Source organism: Gracilinanus agilis, chromosome 3 (genome assembly GCF_016433145.1).
Source record: "Gracilinanus agilis isolate LMUSP501 chromosome 3, AgileGrace, whole genome shotgun sequence".
Classification (NCBI taxonomy): Eukaryota; Metazoa; Chordata; class Mammalia; order Didelphimorphia; family Didelphidae; genus Gracilinanus; species Gracilinanus agilis.
The window spans coordinates 558,997,197-559,015,481 of NC_058132.1; the positions used below are offsets into that span (position 1 = coordinate 558,997,197).

An 18,285-nucleotide genomic window follows, 5' to 3' on the forward strand; every position below is an offset into this window, starting at 1 on the left:
GTGTGTTTGTCAGCCAGCTTTATTACTTCAGAATCTGTTATGTCCATTCTCAGTGGCTTGAGAACCAACAATACAGACCTGATAAGGGGAAAAGACCAGAGACAGCTAAATTTACTTAGTCACGTGTTGGCCTGTGACACCTGACTTCTTTCATAAGCTGTGTCACGTATATAGAGTCTCTTATCTCAAAGACATTACATAATTTTTTCATTACTCTTTAAAAGGAAATAAGGGATATCAGTGTATTATTACTTTGTGTCTAATTGCTTGGTCCTACCTCCTATTATATCAAGTTTAAGATTCGAACATTCTTGGATATTCATAATAAATAATTTTGTTGAAGAGAAGAGGATTCATTTGCAGAATATCATAGACTACAAAAACCTGAGAATTATTTTCTGGGGATCTGGGGATCATGTTGGTCAGTACATTTTTATTAAGTTCTTACTATGTGCCAGAACCTGTGCTAAGCAATAGGGATACGAAATGAAACAAAAAAAGACAGGCCTGGCTCTCAAGGAGCTCCCAGTCTAATGGGGTCAACAAAAAGAAAATAAATGTGACTTTTTATATGTACTTTCTGGGCTTTAATTCAGTTTCAGAGTAGTTTTTATGTTTATCACTAGGAAATTTATATGTTTCACTTTTTTGGGAGGACCATGTAACATCTTTGAAAGTAATATTATAGAATTATAAATTTAGATCTGGAAGGGACCTTAGAAGCCAATGAACCTCATTTCTTTAAAGATGAGGAAACCAAGGCACAGAGGATTTAATGAACTTACCTCATATCACACCAGTAGTTTCCTAAATGGGATTTGAACCTAGGACTTTCTGAGACCTGAATCTCAGCCCTATAAAATTTTGCAGCAGTTTCTATTATAGAGACCTGGATGTAACTTTCATATTTATGAGTCCATTAGAATGATATCTATGTCAGAGTTTGAATTTTACATGAACAAAACTATAAATATTCATCATTTGATGATTGCACTTTCCTGGTTTACCTAGATTAGTCTTTGTGCCTTTTTATTTTATGGTCATTTTGAGAGATTTATTCTATATGTTGTTTATAGGTGAAATAGAAATGGTTTCTATCTTGACAACTGAATGAGGATTTTGTTCTTTTTTTCTCTCCAGGTTCCTGATGTTATTAGTAGTATAAGGCAAGTATCTAAAGCAGCCCTGAAAGAGGATGCCAAACCTAATAAAGATAATGAGGATGCCTTTTACAACTCTCAGAAGTTCGAAGTGCTTTATTGTGGGAAGGTAACTGTGACCCATAAAAAGGCCCCATCCACTCTAATTGATGACTGCATTGAAAAGTTCAGCCTACACGAACGCCAGCGTCTGCGGCTCTTGAGTGAGCAGCGCAGTTCTGATTCCAGTAATGACCTTACAGTCTTTGAGACAGAAACACCCATTTCACCAGTAGATGGCCAGTTGGAGGAACTTGATGAGATAACCTCTCCTACCTCGGGCCTAACAGTGGTGGTGGGACAGACCAGTTTGTCCGGGTCTCACGTTTGCTTCCCTGAACGGATTTTGGAAGATTCTGGTTTTGATGAACAACAAGAATTTCGGTCTCGATGTAGCAGTGTGACTGCAGTTCCACAAAGGAAGGTGCACGATGGCCCCCTAAAAGCACAACCACGTAGAAGACATGCGAGTGCCCCAAGTCATGTCCAGCCTTCTGATTCAGAGAAGAATAGAACGATGCTGTTCCAGGTACTTGCTGGGTATGCCATGACAGCTGCTGTGGCTTCTTGTGTAACCCAAGTTCAGCTTGATTTAGTTAAGCTGGCCCAATGACTAATTAAACCTCTTTTTCTTCCTTACTCTCAAAGAAGAGTAGAGATAAGGCAGAAGCCAAGAGAAAGAGAACAAAAGTGCCCCAGGTCTTGAGTCAGAGAGAATCTGGTTTGAACCTGGAAATCTTGCTGTGTTTTTTTTTTTTTTTTTTTTTTTTTTGTGACCTGTGTGGCCCTGGGCAAGACACTTATCCTCTTTAGGCCTTAATTTTCTTATATAGAAAAAGAAAGGTTTGGAATAGATTTGACTTCTTAGGTCCTTTCTATAAGCTAAATGACCTGTGGGCCAAAAGAAAAGAGAAGGGATTTGAGGGAATCAAAAGGAGATGACTGGGACATAAGGATACTGAAGGGAAGAGATATTAAAGGAATAGATTAAAAACATCAAAGTGGAGTGAAGGAGTGAATTGAAAGAGAAAAAATATTTATATTTGTAGCTCTGAATCTTTCCTACCAATATATTACATGGTATCAATCCATAAATAAATGCTATTTATTAACCTGGATCTGCATATAAAACACCTGAAAGGGGTTGGGGTGGGGTAGAATAACAAAGGATGCCACTAACCCTTAGCTAGCTTGGGGTTGGTAGAAAGTCTAAATAGTCATCAGAGTTTTCCGAAGATATATATATATATATATATATATATATGTATATATATATATATATAATCTCAGACAATCAAAAAAGAAGACTGAATAAATAGTTGATTGAGTCACTGTGGATGTCATTAGAAGAATTGGGGGAGGGGAAAGGTATTTTGCAGGCATTAAAGATAGTGCCCTTTTCTACTATTTCTCCTCAGCTTTCACTTCATCTTTCACCTCTGTCAAAACAAAGCAATGTGAGGTTATAAAACAAAGAAATACCAAAGTTCTTCATACTGTAGTTTACCAGAAGGGTCATTTGGGCAACCTCCAGCACTTTCAGGATATCCTTCAATTGTCAATGTATAGATGCTTATTTTTAAGGAACTTCAGAGAGAAAATTCCAAAATCTCCCTTGTTGACTCATTCACATGTTTATATAGTGTTTGGATTAATACACTTTGGTTAACTTTTATGAGGATGATAGTACTAGGAGAACATATTGATTTAGATTTGCCTAGACCAGTATGTAAGTTTTAATTAGATTTTAAGAGTTATCTTTCCCTTTTGGTCCAGTCTACATTTGTATAGCTTATAAATTCTTAGGCTGATACTATCTTTATTATTATCAGGAAACTTGGTAGGGATGACTTTATTTCAGATCAGAATTCAAATAGATCTGCTACAAACTCATTGTTTCACAAGAAGCTAACACCCATTATTAAACTATGAATTTATGTATGAAATATATATATATACATATATATATACACACACATATATGGGTAGGAAATTATTTAGGGAAACTGATATTTTATAACTAAAAGACAGATTGAGAATGGCGGGTATATTTGGGACAGGACAATTCAGTGTATATATATATATATATATATACATATATATATATATATAATTAAATGTTGGCCAAGTGAAATTTTAAATAATTTTTCATTGAAATTAATTAGTGTGTCTTTATTTTTAAGGTTGGGCGATTTGAAATTAATCTAATCAGCCCAGATTCCAAGTCAGTTGTTCTTGAAAAGAATTTTAAAGATATATCTTCTTGTTCTCAGGTATGTATTACAGAAGATGATACAAATATACCATGTAATGCATGTGAACAGACCTGAAAATAACTAGTTTGCCAAAAAACCTAGATTTTAGTTTTATACACCTTAGGTTGTTGATTTTAAAATTATGTGTGTATGTTGTGTACTCTTATTTAATTACTATCTACCTACCTTCTTGGCCCACCTTAATAAATGGTGTTTCTTAAAATTTAAAATAATGAGGCCTGTGAGTTTGAATGTGGTTATGCTTATTCCATTCTACTAAAGCAGATAGAAAAAAGAAAACTAGTGTTTTTAACCAATTCTGTCACAAAAAATATATATCTGAAACAGTGCCTTAAATCAATGCTATAATCATAGTTGCAGGTGATTTAATGTCTCCTGCCTTATTGTTTAATTGCAGTAAAATGTGTTTTTAGTTTAAAAAGTGTTTTCTTGGGTGTGATAATACCAGATTCAAATAGAATTATGGTTTTGGAAATGAATGATTATCTTAAGCATCAAATAACTCATTTAGTCAGAAGCTAAGACTATGCAAATCTTAAAAATATAGAGAAAATATACATATAGGCATGTGTGTGGACAAATATACATCTTTATACATATACAAAGAAATTTGTAGAAGGAAGGAATTCCCAGATCTGAATGTGAAAAGAGGCTACATGAAAGAAGCAACTAAAAATATTTCTGGAATTCAAAAAGTCATTTCTTTTCTCACCTATTAAGGCTCAACCATTTATCTCTGTGGCTTCTCTAATGTTCTTTCTAATTCTCCAGTTCTAAAAAAGTGACAACCCATCACTTTTTTTCTTTTTAAATTGGCATCTTATTTTTTTCACAGATTAACTCAATGATATTTTCTACTCAAAGTATAAATAATTTCTGATCTGCTTTGATTGCCTGACCTTTTTGAACTAATATAGTTTTACTTGTAGATTTTCATATGTAGAAATTTCATATTTTAGTCACTTTCCACATTAGTCTTAGAGCAAAGAGTTCTTAGCTTAATGTCTATGAACTTAAAAAAATAATTAATGTTTTAAACTTTATTTGTTTGATAGTTACATTAAAATTCCCAGGTATCTCTCTCCCTCTCTCCCCTACCCATACCAGAGAAGGCATCACTTGGCAAAAAAGGTCTTTCATCTTTCAATTTATCAGTTCTTCCTCTGGAAGTAGACATTCACAAGTTATTCTTCAAATGTAACTTCTGTAGCTATATTCTCTTGGTTCTACTTCTTTCACTTTTCATAATTTCATGTAGGTCTTTTCAAGTTTTCAAACAAAATTAACCTGCTCATCATTATGAGTATTCCATCTATGAATTTTAAAATATTCTATACATGTATTTCAATTAAATTGGTTTTCTTTATAATACTGGATTTTATTTTATGCATTTTAAAATATTGTTCAGATAATGGGTCAGTAGGCTTTACCAGTCTTCCAAAGGGAGTTGGTGGCATAAAAGATTAAGAATCCTTGTCTTAGAGAAATATCATTATGTAATCTAAATACATTTTTCCTAATCTCAGTTTTGTGGAAAGTAACAAAATTGGAATAAATGATGAGTGTTTGTAGTTCTTCACATAAAATAAACCTTTCCCATTCATAGGTAAGAGAAATACAGTAAGTTGAACCTAGTATACTATATCTTCTATGGTTCCTGGCTACCATTTTTTTCTTTCCTATTCCCACTTGCTTCCCCCACTCCCAATCATTGGAAAATAAGATATCTGACGGACCAGGGCAACTGGGTGACTCAGTCAATAGAGCCAGACCTGGAGATGGGAGGTCCTGGGTTCATATCAGCCTCAGGCACTTAATAACTGTGTGGCCCTGTGCTAACCTCATTTGCCCAGCCTTTTATTACTCTTATGCCTTGGGACTGATACTTAGTATTGGTAAGGTAAGGGTTCAAATAGATTAGTTGGTGACTTTACTTTTTTTAAATTTGAAAATATTTAATTAAAACCGAATGACGCTTCATAGCAAGTTGCCCCCTTGGGACTATTGTGTGCTTTAATTTCCTTGTCCCATTGCATGGCCTTACTTAACTGCTTTCACCCCGCCCTCTTTTGTCAGTTTCTTAAACTCTGCCTGGCTAAAGGGAGCAACATTTAGAGAGAGAAGGCTGGAGGGCGCTTACAGCTGAGGAGTACTGCTTTCTTAAGTTTGGGAAAGAGAGGGCCACTTTCTTTACTGAAACCCACTGAGTTAAATGAGATCCTCTGAATTCAGAAGTTTTTCCCTTCATGTCATCATGGAGCTAATGAAAGATTTTCTTTTAGTCACTAAAGAACTATGTCAGATTCAGATTCTTTTCACTCTGTGGCTCTTCAACCCAACCCTTAGTTATTGGATCACTTCATGCCACAGCAACAGTTTCCTCTTTCTGCCAGCCTTTAGGCTAACTTTAGTGCCTTTGGAATCATGTTAGGTATTTGCAGGTTTAGTCCAAACCCCATTCCTATTTTTATGCTGGCACTCTGTTTGCTTTTAAAATAGTACAGCCATTTGAGCCAGTTTCTGCATGAGTGAAAGTGCTCGTTGGCTAGAGTGGGATAGAACTAAGGCTATACCTTTGGGGCAGCCAGGTGGCTCAGTGGATAGAGAGCCAGGCCTGGAGATGGGATTTCCCTGATTTCAGATCTGTCTTCAGACACTTCTGTGTGACTCCCATTGCCTAGCCCTTACCACTATTCTGCCTTGGAACCAATGCTTAGTATTAATTCTAAGTTAGAACATAAGAATTAAAAAAAAATGGTATACCTTCTCAATAAGGTGTTTTGGAGGTTTTCTAGGCCCCAGTTGAGGGGTATGATTAAATTTGGTGATTTGTAGAATGCACTGATTCACCTCAAGTACTGTGGCAGACATCATTGAATGAGAGAAGGGTAGAAAATTGCTGGCTACAGTAATTTGTGTGTCACTCTTCTATTGTTTGGTAGTTTCTTGAGTGTTTGAAATATATTTACACAAACAATCAATTTTAGTGATAAACGAGTAGGCATCAAGACATAATGTGGAAGTGTCAAAAACATGGCATGTTGAATTGTAGCCAGCAACACTCCTGACTACAGTCTGGATGAGATGAAAGTATGGTTGGGAAATATAACAAAATAAATAAACTTACAATAAAATATAGATAAGTTAGTATGTGCTTTTCTGAGTCAGTGTGCAGCCTACAGTGATCTTTAATATATAATTTAGTAGGTCTTATTTCTATTTTAAAAATTTTAAAATTAATTAATTTGTTACATTTAAATACCCAATTAACTCTCCCCTTTCCTCTCTTCTTCCCATTAAAGAAGGCATCATTTGACAAAAGATTTATGTATATATAAAGTTATATCTTACTTATTTCTATTTATCAGTTCTTTCTCTGGAGGTGGATATACCTAAGTTATTTTCAAATAATATTTCTGTTGCTATATGTAATATTCTCTTGGTTCTGCTTGTTTTATTCATTCAGGTGCTTCCATATTTTTCTAAAATTAATCTATTTGTTATTTCTTATAGCAACAGGATTATTTTATCATAATCATATGCCACAACTTGTTTAGCCTTTCTCCAATTGATGGATATCCCTTCAATTTCTTCTTTGCCGCTAAAAAAGAGCTGCTATAAATATTTTAGGACGTATGGATTCTTTTCCATTTTCCTTGATCACCTTAGGACAGTGATGGGCAAACTATGGCCAGCAGGCCAGATGGGGGGGAGGGGTGGGAGGATGGGGGGATGGGGGGTGGGGGGCTTGAAATGTTCTATACAGTTGCAACATTATTCCTAATCTGACAAATACAATGAGTAGGATACAATACAATGAAACTTTGAAAGAGTTGCCTTAGAAACAGACTGACAGATGAGCATTTCTTTTCCTTTGACCCCCTCTTTAAAAAATTTGCCCATCACTGCCTTAGGAAATAAACCTAACAGTTTTTTAACTTTTTGAGCATAATTCCAGATTATTCTCCAAAATGGTTGGGTAAGTTCACAGTTCTGCCTATAGTGTATTAGTGTGCCCACTTTCCACATCCCCTCCAACATTTTTAATTTTGTCTTTTATCATTTTAGCCAATTGGTTAGATATGAGATGATATCTTACTGTTGTTTTGATTTGCATATCACTAATCAACAATGATTTAGAAAAATTTCCCCATATAATTATATATAGCTTTGATTTCTTTTTGCAAAAACTATTCTATTTAAATTTGATAACACTGGTATAATGTATATAATAGAGTCAAGAAAACATAGGGTCATCTTCTGCCTTTGAAACTTTGTGATCCTTTGCAAGGCTCTTAATTCTTTGAACCTTAGTTTCTTTATCTGTAAAATAAGGGAGTTGGACTTGATGGGACATCTAGGAACACAGTAAATAGTGTTAGCTTTAGAGTTAGGAAGACCTAAATTTGAATCCTGATTTTGATACTTACATGCACATTGACCTTTGGCAAGTCCAATAATAATCTCTCTAGCCTCAGTTTTTTCATCTTTAAAATGGATGAAAAATAGCACTTGCCTCAGACTGTTGTTGTGAAGATTAAATGAGACCATATGTAAAGCACTTTGCAAACCTTAAGTTGCTGTATAAATGCTAGTTATGATGATACATCTCAGCTTCCTTCCAAATCTAAATCTGTATCTTGTGAAAATTTTCCATGTACTAAGGATCAAATAAAAAAGAAATAGTTTATGCTGATTCATCAGACTTATATTTGTATAGTATTTGTTTAATTAATTAGTTATTAAATAAAAACCCTTACCTTCTTCCTTAGAATCAATATTGTGTATTGGTTCTGTTATAAAGAAGGTATCTTTGTCTATTATTCTAGTTATTATAGGGTATATTAATCAGGGAAGCTGTGACTTGGATTCCCTTGATAGCTGGTGTAGGGACACCCGAGTCCTGTCACTCAGCTGGATGTTATAATACTGCCCCTTCTCGATAACAGCGCCCAGGCAGGATCCCTGAAGGTCAGGTGGATGGGTAACCCTTTCAGATTCCACCTGGGGTTTTGATTATTAATATTGGGCTCTATTAGCCGTGGATAACGTTTTCATCTGACTGCGTTGCTTCTTCCCCAAGAGTTGTGATTTAATAATCACTCAGGAAGGTACTCAATAAACTTTATCTATAGATGTTAATAAGGGAAAGGAATAATCAGGAACGGATTGGGGATAGGAGACCCTGTTACTAATGGCTATGATCACTAATCTCTCAGGACTGTAGGCTGTTTCAGTAATGCTGAAGGCACCTCCTCTGGCTCAGCTTGGCCACAGCCAAACTAGAGAAAGCAATCTACTTGGTTGATACAGATATGGGTGATCCCTCTCAGCTTCTTATTGTCAGTTGTTGTGTCAGTCCTATAGCCGTCAGGAAATACCTCCCTTACCTCCCTCTGCTTCTTCTCCTTCCTTCTTCCTGGTTCCCACCTGGGCCCGTATACCTAAATATCTAATGATGGTTCAGATGTCTAAATATCTAGGGGGAATTCAGAGAGAATCAGAGGATCCACAGGTCAGTGCTCCAAGATCAGAGATCAATGTCCAAGGGCAAAGGTTCCAGGCCAAGGGTCAAAGCCAAAGGGCATTTAGATGGCTGTCAGGGTATTTATATCCTCTGGCCAACTGCCTTTCCTCTTGTCCTCACGGCATCTGGGAACATTCCGATGTCTCCACCTGTCTTCACCTGCCAATCAAGGTGAGACTCACAACTCCCAGAGTTTGAATATGACAGTTCTAAGACAGAAGAGCAGTAAAGGGTAGGCAATGGGGGTTAAGTGATTTGTCCAGGGACACACAGCTAGGAAATGTCTGAGGCCAGATTTGAACCTAGGACCTCCAGTCTCTAGGCCTGGCTTTCAATCCACTGAGCCTCCTAGCTGCCCCCTATATTTGTGTAGTATTTGGATAATTTTCAGATTTATTTTATGTTCACTCTATCATTTAATGGTAATACAATAGAAGACTCAAGAGGTCGAATATGTAGATTTCATGATATAGTGGCTTGATATCATTAATATTTCTCTCCCCAAAGCCTTGAATTTGTTACAAAATGTTAAAAATTTGTTACAAATAAAGTATGCTCATTCTGTGAGGGTTTTGTTTTTTTCTTTAATAGCATTATGCCCATTTTTCTTGAAGATAAAAAAATTCTCTGTTAAATAACAAAATGGAAAGTTTTCTTGGCAACATTATTGAGATTAAATAAGTAGAGATGGCTAGCCAGAATGAAGTGCCTTTCTTAGTCATTTTATAATTGTGTTTTGGACCCACATCCCTAATCTTTCTCTGCTGAGAGGAAGAGAGAACTTGATTTCTAGTCTGTGAAGTGACACTTTTTCAGCTCTAAAAAGACCTAAACAGTTCCTCCAATGGGATTCTTACCAGTATGTGCCTTGTGCCAACTAACTTTGAATGCTAAAAGCAGGACCACTTGCAGCATGAGTAAATCACTGCTCCAAACAGAGGTGAATAAATAGCAGATATTTGTAGAGGAGGCATCTTGGTGTTCATGCCTGAAGATAGTGAAGGCTTTTTTGCTCTTTTTTTTTTTATGGAAATTCACTGTAAAAGATGCCACATCATTCATAAATAAGCAGAAATAAAATTTTTAAGATGTGTTTTTCATGTAGGTGTTGCTTGTTGCTTCATAACTGCTATATAATTTCAATCCTACATGTATATTCTTGAAGAAAAGTTCTAGAGGAATATTCTTAATTTTAAAACAACAACTGTAGTAGAAAGACCTCTGAAGTAAATGATAGGAAGTCTGTGCCTGTTTTGTTTTCTTTTTTGAGAGAGAGAAGGTTGGGAGTGGAATTAAGCCACCAATCAGCTAGCTGTTTGATCAGTAACTTCTGATCACAGGATCAACTATTTGAAGCCTCAAGTAATATATAAAAATTAATCTTAGACCCTTTATACTAAATTTATAATTTTATAAATATATTTATGACTTATAAATATATTTATAACTTATAAATATTTATATTTATATAGATAATTTATAAGAATTTATTAGTAAAAAGAAAGAAGAAGGTGTTACTAGCCTAACTACCTATCAGGGCCTAGTTTCCCAGTCGGCCCTGGCCCATCTCACAAGCTATAACCATCTGGGTGGATCAGACAAATTAAGGCCAGCCAAGGAGTGGGCTCGAGTTCAGAAGGGACTAGAGCCAAGAATAGAGCCTCAGTTCCCAAATTCCCAGCATGGCCTGGTCCCCTCTGGCCCAGTGCTGAGCTGATTGGCAGAGATGGCTTACATAGATAAGTGCTGAGAAGGCTCACAGTGGAGAGAACTTTTTCCAGGAGCCAAAAATGATAGAGAGGCCCTTCTGCTTCACTTACTGGCTTTTTTTTTTAAACCCTTACTTTCTGTCTTGGAGTCAATACCAGAAGAGTGGTAAGGGCTAGGCAATGGGGTTAAGTGACTTGCCCAGGGTCACACAGTAACTCACTGGCTTTTTAACCTTAGTCTAAACCCTTCTCCATAGAGTTTCTAATTGGCCATGGTTTCACTTCAGCTTCTACACATCATACCCCTTGACTTCCATTGATCAGGAATCTCGCCTACCACTCTGGCAAATTAAAACACATGACTCTGATGCCCTATTAGGTGAGTCTTCTGGGATTGGAGTCCCCTAAGTATTTAATTCACACACTCAGCTTTGCTCTCTATGAAATTAGAAGGAAAATTACTTACTCAGCTCTGAAATTCTGTTCCTTTTTTTCATTTTTTCATGTTTAATATTTTTACATGAAATGTAAAGCAAAATGTAATAAATTTATAAATAATAATAACTGTAATATAGAAATACTACCATGGTAGTATTATTTTCTATATTACATAACTGACACGAATTAATGTTAACCCTGTGAATTTGGTAATAATAATAGTATAGGTATTAACTCCATTTTAGAGAGAGGAAGGAGAAGATGAGAGAGATTATAAATGACTTCTTTATGGCCAGTAAGTATCTAAGATGGATTTTACATCATGTCTTCCTGACTCAAGGTGTAGCATCTTTATCTGCTATGCCCTACTGCTTCTCTTTGAAAGTTCTTAATTTCTCTTCTACTCTTTACTATTAATGCAGATGAGGTTAGCTTCTTATTTCATTAAGAAAACTGAGGTAATCCACCATGAATTCTCTAACTTTCATATGTAAAAATTTCTTAGCATCCTCAGTCATCATCTTTTTGGTTTTAGAAGTTTCTCTACTCCTTGCTAATGCTAACACAGCTCAGTGGGTTCCTAAATTCATCTTTGCTGCCTTCTCTAGGGTGTTGCTCATTGAAATTTTCCCCTTTCCACATAGTTTCAATCTCTCTTCCCCCCCCCCCCTTATCTACTTATGAACTTGCTCATATACTTCCAGGCTTTTAAAAAGAAAAAAAAAACCCCTTCAATAAATCAATAAAAAAAAAGTAGCTTATATCCAATGCCATACAACCATGTCACCTCTTGAGCCTCAGTTTCTTCATTTGTAAGATTAGAGTTTAGATTATGTGATCTCTAAACTCTATGATGCTGTAACATTACCTTTTGCAATTTGGCTTCTGTCTCTGATACTCTATAGAAAGCAGCCCCTCAAAGGCCCCTAAGAGTTTCCTTCTGGCCAATTCTAATAACCTCTTCTCATTCCTTCTCCTTTTTTGACAACTTTGTACAATCTGCCTATGTTGACCTCTTCTTCTCATCCTTCTACTCCTCAACTCTCTTCTTTGTTACTCACTCTTGATTTTTTTTATGTCAACATGCCATCATAATTTTCCTTCTTCCTTTCTGATTATTCTTCTATTTTATCTTCCTCTTGGCCCCTATTTGGGGATGTACCCCAAAGTTCTTTCCTCAGTCACTTTTTATACTTTATTTTGGGAAACTGATCCATTCCCATGGCTTTGATTCTTACCACCAAGCTAATGACTTAAATCTCTACCTTAACAACTTCCCTGAAATTATCTTTATTTTTTCCAGTGTCAGCATTCTTCATACCAACTGTCTTCTTTTCTGAACTGCAGTGTGTGTAACTTTGGATCATTATGTCTATGTCAGAGCTTCCCTTCTTTATTGCTTCTATTCCCCAATTAATTATGTTAATTTCCTTGTGGACAGTAACCATGTTTTAATGGCCTTTATGTTTTCCCCAGTAGCAAAAAGCTTTTGCATACTGTTGACTCAAAAAATGGTTGTTGAGTGAATGAATAAGCTCTCTTCTTTTTCCTGGAAAAGAGATTTCTTTATAACTGAGAACCAACTTGGGAACCAAACATTTTTCTGTAATTATTGAAGAACTTAGATCTATCCTGAGGCATCATGTAAAACCTATATCCCACTAGGAGTAGTGAAATGGATCTCACATACATATACATTCTGTATATTCTAATATTGGACTTATTTGATTTCTTAAAGTGTATGTGTGTATGTTTATGGGTATATATTCATTCCTAAGGACATTACACTGTCTTCTCTTTATCCAGGGTATAAAGCATGTTGATCACTTTGGATTTATCTGTCGGGAATCTCCAGAACCTGGGTTGAGTCAGTATATTTGTTATGTGTTCCAATGTGCAAGTGAATCTTTGGTAAGTGACGTTATTTACTCCTCATGCTGGCAGAAGAAATTATTAAAAGAGCTATTTTCTTTCTTTTTTTTGAATCTAATTAAAGAAGCAATAAGAAAAATTTAGAGGGACGATGGTAGAAAAAAAACATTTAAACTCAACAGATGTGCCAAACATTTATTAAGCACTTACTGCTATGTAAAAGACAAGTGATTTGTGGACGGACCAACCATTCTTTGTTTCAGAAAGACCTGGGTTCAGTTCCTGTTTCTGACACTGTGACCATGAAGAAATAGCCTCTCTATATTCCTGGAATGCCTGCCTTACTAATTCTACAGGTCACAGAAGAGTGATTCATCAGTATTGATGGAAGAGTTTTCCCCATGGGGAATTCACACCAGTGAAATCACAGGTCTAGACCACTAAAAAAAAAAAAACCAAAACCCTAAGCTAGGTCTTGAAAATACAAGAATTGGTGTGACACAGACCCTCCTTTTAAAGAGCTTACAAGCTAAAGGGAGGAAAACATCTACAGCTCCAAATGGTGCTATATACAGCTTGTTTGTACATTGCTGTTTGCATATTCTTTACCCTCATTAGACCATGAACCCTTTTGGGGACAGGGATTGTCTTATGCCTTTCTTTTAAAGTCACAGTTCTTTATACAGAGCTTGGTACTTAATAGACATTTAATAAATAGTTTAGCAAACATAAGTAGCTGTAATGTAAGAGTATGATAAATGTAAAGGAAATGTTTAAGCAAAAATTTGTGGGCAGATTGAGAAGGGATAGATCACTTTTACCTGAGAGGAAGAGAGAAGAACATTATGTTTCAAGCTCCATAAAAGAGCAGAAGAATGGAAACAACAAAACCAAACTGTAGGTATGTTCGGTTTCCTAAGCTCATGCATTTCATGGAATTAAAAAATTTCCTTCTTTTCAAAATGATGTTTTAAAGAATAGATTTTCCTTCTTCTTTGACTTTACCTCATTTGAATTGTCCATATTTTGTTTTTTTCCTCTTTTATTTATCTTTAGATCAGTTAGGACAGAGGAACCAAATGAGTAAAGCAGATTTAGATAAGAGTTTAAAGACTACTTAGATATTATTAGTCATCTATTCTTTTTATCTATTTGTGTATGTGTGTGTTTTCAGTCATTTCTCTTGTGTATGACTCTATGGAAACCTATTTATAGTTTTCTTGGCAAGGATACTAGAGTGGATTGCCGTTCCTTGGTCTAGTTCATTTTGCAGATGAAGAACTGAGCCATACAGGGTTAAGTGACTTGATCAGGGTCACAGAGTTAGGAAGTATCTGAGGCCAGATTTAACTTGGGAAGATGAGTCTTCTTGATTCCCAATCCAATACTCTGTCTACTAAGGCATCCAGCTGCCCTCTACTCAAGCCATTCTAGTATATATTTAATATAAATTCTCTCTTTCCCTACCCCTGATAAGTACCATATCATTGTCCAAATAAAGTAACCATGAAGCATTATAAATATCACTTACAAGTATCCAACACAGAACACTTGGACATTATCTCCAGAAATATGTATCTCCTTATATGCTACATACATACAAAACTATTCTTTTGTACCAGACCCATCCTCCCTCCCCCTCCCCAACTCCTTTGCGCTGGCCCCCTCTGCAGCCTTTGTCTCATCATCCTTGGCAGTGACAGGCTGAATGGAGAAGTGGAGGAGGAATGGATGGAAGAGTCTGCACTTTTTCATATCATTCATTGTAGGGGATAACCGTGATTTGCAATTCCTTCCTTCTCCCAAAAACAGTGAAGTCTGTGCCCATAGTGAAGGGTCTTGTTCTGATGACTAGTGTGATCACATTCAGTTTTTAGGTGCCAGCCTTTTTTTTTTTTTTAAGAAATTTTTGTCAATGGAGAAACCTGTACTATCTGTGACTGTACTAAACAGAAGACAATTTAGGTCCATTTTCCCTAATAATTTTTATCTTTACTACACATTTTTCTTTTGTGGGAGTGGAGATGGGAGAGGGGAGTGGGGCAAGGAGGGTTGTTTTCCTAATCTCCTTAAGACACTCTGGGCCATTTTGACCAACTTGAGAAAAAAAAAAGAAATTACACTATAGGGTATGTTACTTTAGTGTATTTTAATGATTTCAAGTGATATTGAATATTTCTGTAGCTTTGGTCAATTCTTGGACTTGTGATAGTTTTGGCAGAGAGAAATCAGTGTGAATAGCTTGAGTACCTTCAGCATTAATACCCCAGCAACACTGTGACTAAGGAAACAGACTGCACTGGCTGTGAATGTCTCACTGTTGTATTGAGAATATACTAGAGTCTCGTTTTAGCACAATTGTTTTTAGAATAAGTTGATTTTAGAACCACAAATTCTGGTCACTGTAATTATATTAGTAAAACACAGTGCAAAATGGAGAGGCATCAGAACTCTGATATAGGAAAACAGTTACATATAAATTATGCATGTAGTGAGGAATAGCTGAAACAGCTGACATTCAAAGATGAAAACAAAGTCATTTAAGTAGTATGGTTTCAAGTGACTCATGGCTATGGCCTTGGGCAGGTGTGTAAGACCATGTATTACGTAATCACACAAAGAATATATGAAGCATTTTTTTCAGTCCTTATGAAACATAATGCAATTCATTCATTCAGCAAAATTTCTTTGAGTTTACAAATTATCTGGAGAACATATCAGAAGTATAATGGTGTCCTGCTTCTGGATTAGTGTAGTATATTAACTTAAGGAAGCAGACCATAAAATCCAAAGCAAATGAAATTTTTGTCATATGTTCTCTATCCAAAAGTGGATGAAATTCATAGAACCTCAGAGTTGAAAGAGACCTCAGAAGCATGGAGTTCAACTCCTACCTGAATGGTAATGGCTTTTCCAACATTGTAGACAAATGGTAACCCATTTTCTGGGAATCCACTGACTCCCACAGTAGTTATTTCTACTTTTGAACAGCTCTAAGTGTTGGAAAGTTCTTATATATATTGTCTCTTAATAATGCTTCACTGCAACTTCCTCTAACTTAGTTCAGTAGCTAGAGGTTTAAGAACAATAATGTAGAAATGAAAAAAGGTAAACTACTTAGAAAGAAGCATGGGACATTGGGGTCATATGAATATTTATGAGCTACACTATACTGTAAAGAACCAATTGAACAAATTAAATTCATTTGGAATCTATTAATATTAATTAAGGTACTAATCCTTAAGAGTGTTTAGTAAAAGGTAGCTTCCCAAAATAAAACAAAAGAAAAAAAAACTAGCTGAGAACAGTGAATACATATATATATATATACATATATATATATCATTTAATGCAGTTAAATATATTTTGAAAAATGGAAATAGTGAAAACAAGTTGAGAGATTGCATATCATACTTTCCCTCCTCACTAGTTTTGAAGCTCTTGATTTTTTGAAAATTGTAGTATAAAACAGCTTATACCAAAGGCCCTTAGGAGTAAATCCATTTTATATGAAAATCTTCTCAGTCATTTTAGGAGGGTAAGAATAATACTTTGACTCTGGATTTAATGTGTATATTCAGTGCCTTGTACATACAGTTATGGAAATTGATCTACTACGTTAAGTAGTAGATCACCTTATCCTTAAACTAGGCCAAAGGGTAGGGGAGAGATTCTTAAAAAAATGTTCTAAGCATAATTTTAGTTTTGAATATCTGAAGGACTTCTGTTGGGGAGTTTATCACTCTCGATTGCCAGCAGGCAAACTACAGAGTTTAACCTTTTTCAGTTCTGTGAGGTGTGGGAAAACCACACTACTGTATTTGTGGTTATATCACAGAGAAGGCAAAGGCACAGGCTAAACAACTGAACAATGCTTATAGATGAGCTGTTACTTGGCCCTGAAGTGTGGCAGCTAGGAAACTTAGAAAGTCGCATGCAAATATCCTGATCCAATTGAGTGAAAGAACAAAAAAGAAATGAATTGGCCCGAGAATGCTGCCAGGTCCATGGTGGGATCCAGAGTTTTGTCAGTACCTGATATGGGTCAAAAGTAGAATGATGCTCATTTAGAAACTGTGAAGGGACACCATTGACCACAGAATATTTTTTTAATTGAATAGATTACCTAACTCCTCATCCCTGCCCTTTCTCCCACAAAACTATATTAAAAAATAAAATTATTTGAGTAATTTTGAAAGTTGATTGTAGCATAACAGGTATAGCCAGCAAGCAAGCTGTTTCTGACAGATGTGAATGATCTCTTTACCTTCCAAAGAGATCTGTCAAAATATTTTGTTTTTTTTAAAGCCTGCTAATCTCTGATCAAATGGAATATTCAATCAGACTGATTTGAAAACTATATCCAAGCAACCAGTAATTAAAGTTTACTTCAGATTCCCATTGTTTTGTCTGTTCACACGAAGCCTTGTATTGCTCAGTAAGTTCATTTGTTTCCACAAAAGCAACATTTTTATAAGCTTGAATTTTCTTTCTTCTTGTAGGTTGATGAGGTAATGCTCACCCTGAAACAAGCCTTCAGCACAGCTGCTGCCCTTCAGAGTGCCAAAACCCAGATTAAGTTGTGTGAAGCCTGTCCAATGCACTCTTTGCACAAACTCTGTGAAAGAATTGAAGGTATGTATTGACTTGGCTTCCACAAAAGAAGATTTATTTTTGCCTAGCACATAGAAGGTGCTTCATAAATACCTGTTGACTTGACTTGTATTTGCTAAACCAGAAAAAAGTCTCTACTTTTATTAAATGGCTCTTCGTTTCTAACTGACGCATATGTTGTGTTTCCTGGATGTTCAGCAAGAGGAGATAAAGAACTGTCCGTAGCAAAGTTCTGTTCTCCAAATAGGCCTTGAACAAATATTTGTTGAAGGGAAGAAGGACAAAAATCTCATCTCAAAAAATGTTACAATTGGCCAGGAATTTCATTCTCTCTCTTTTTTTGGGGGGGGGTGTTATCTCAGTGTATTACATTTTATAAATACAATTTCAAAACTTTTAAAAGAAATGCTGACGAAGCATTCTCTAGGGAGAAATCATGCCCAGGGTTTCAGGAAAAGAAAGAAAAAAGATGATTTTGTGAAAACTGAATAGCTCATATATGTATAAAATAAGCTTTAGTTTTTGAATAAGATTCCATTATCATCTCATGTAACTTTGAATATAGCAACATTTATTTTTCTTTTTTTTTAAAAAAACCCTTACCTTCTTTCTGTCTTGGAGCCAAGACATAGTATTGGTTCCAAGGCAGA

The 18,285-nt window shown here is 35.6% G+C and overlaps 1 protein-coding gene across 4 annotated transcripts in view; it reads left to right on the top strand.

Moving 5' to 3' along the window:
- The window catches only part of TBC1D4 (TBC1 domain family member 4), a 204,898-nt gene that overhangs the window by 118,133 nt on the left and 68,480 nt on the right, over window positions 1-18,285 (top strand). For all 4 annotated transcript variants that reach the window (XM_044670593.1, XM_044670591.1, XM_044670592.1 and 1 more), the window contains exons 2-5: window positions 1,141-1,728; window positions 3,383-3,472; window positions 12,956-13,060; window positions 17,524-17,656. In XM_044670593.1, the coding sequence (XP_044526528.1) occupies window positions 1,141-1,728; window positions 3,383-3,472; window positions 12,956-13,060; window positions 17,524-17,656 (916 nt within the window). The remainder of the gene's footprint in view (window positions 1-1,140; window positions 1,729-3,382; window positions 3,473-12,955; window positions 13,061-17,523; window positions 17,657-18,285) is intronic.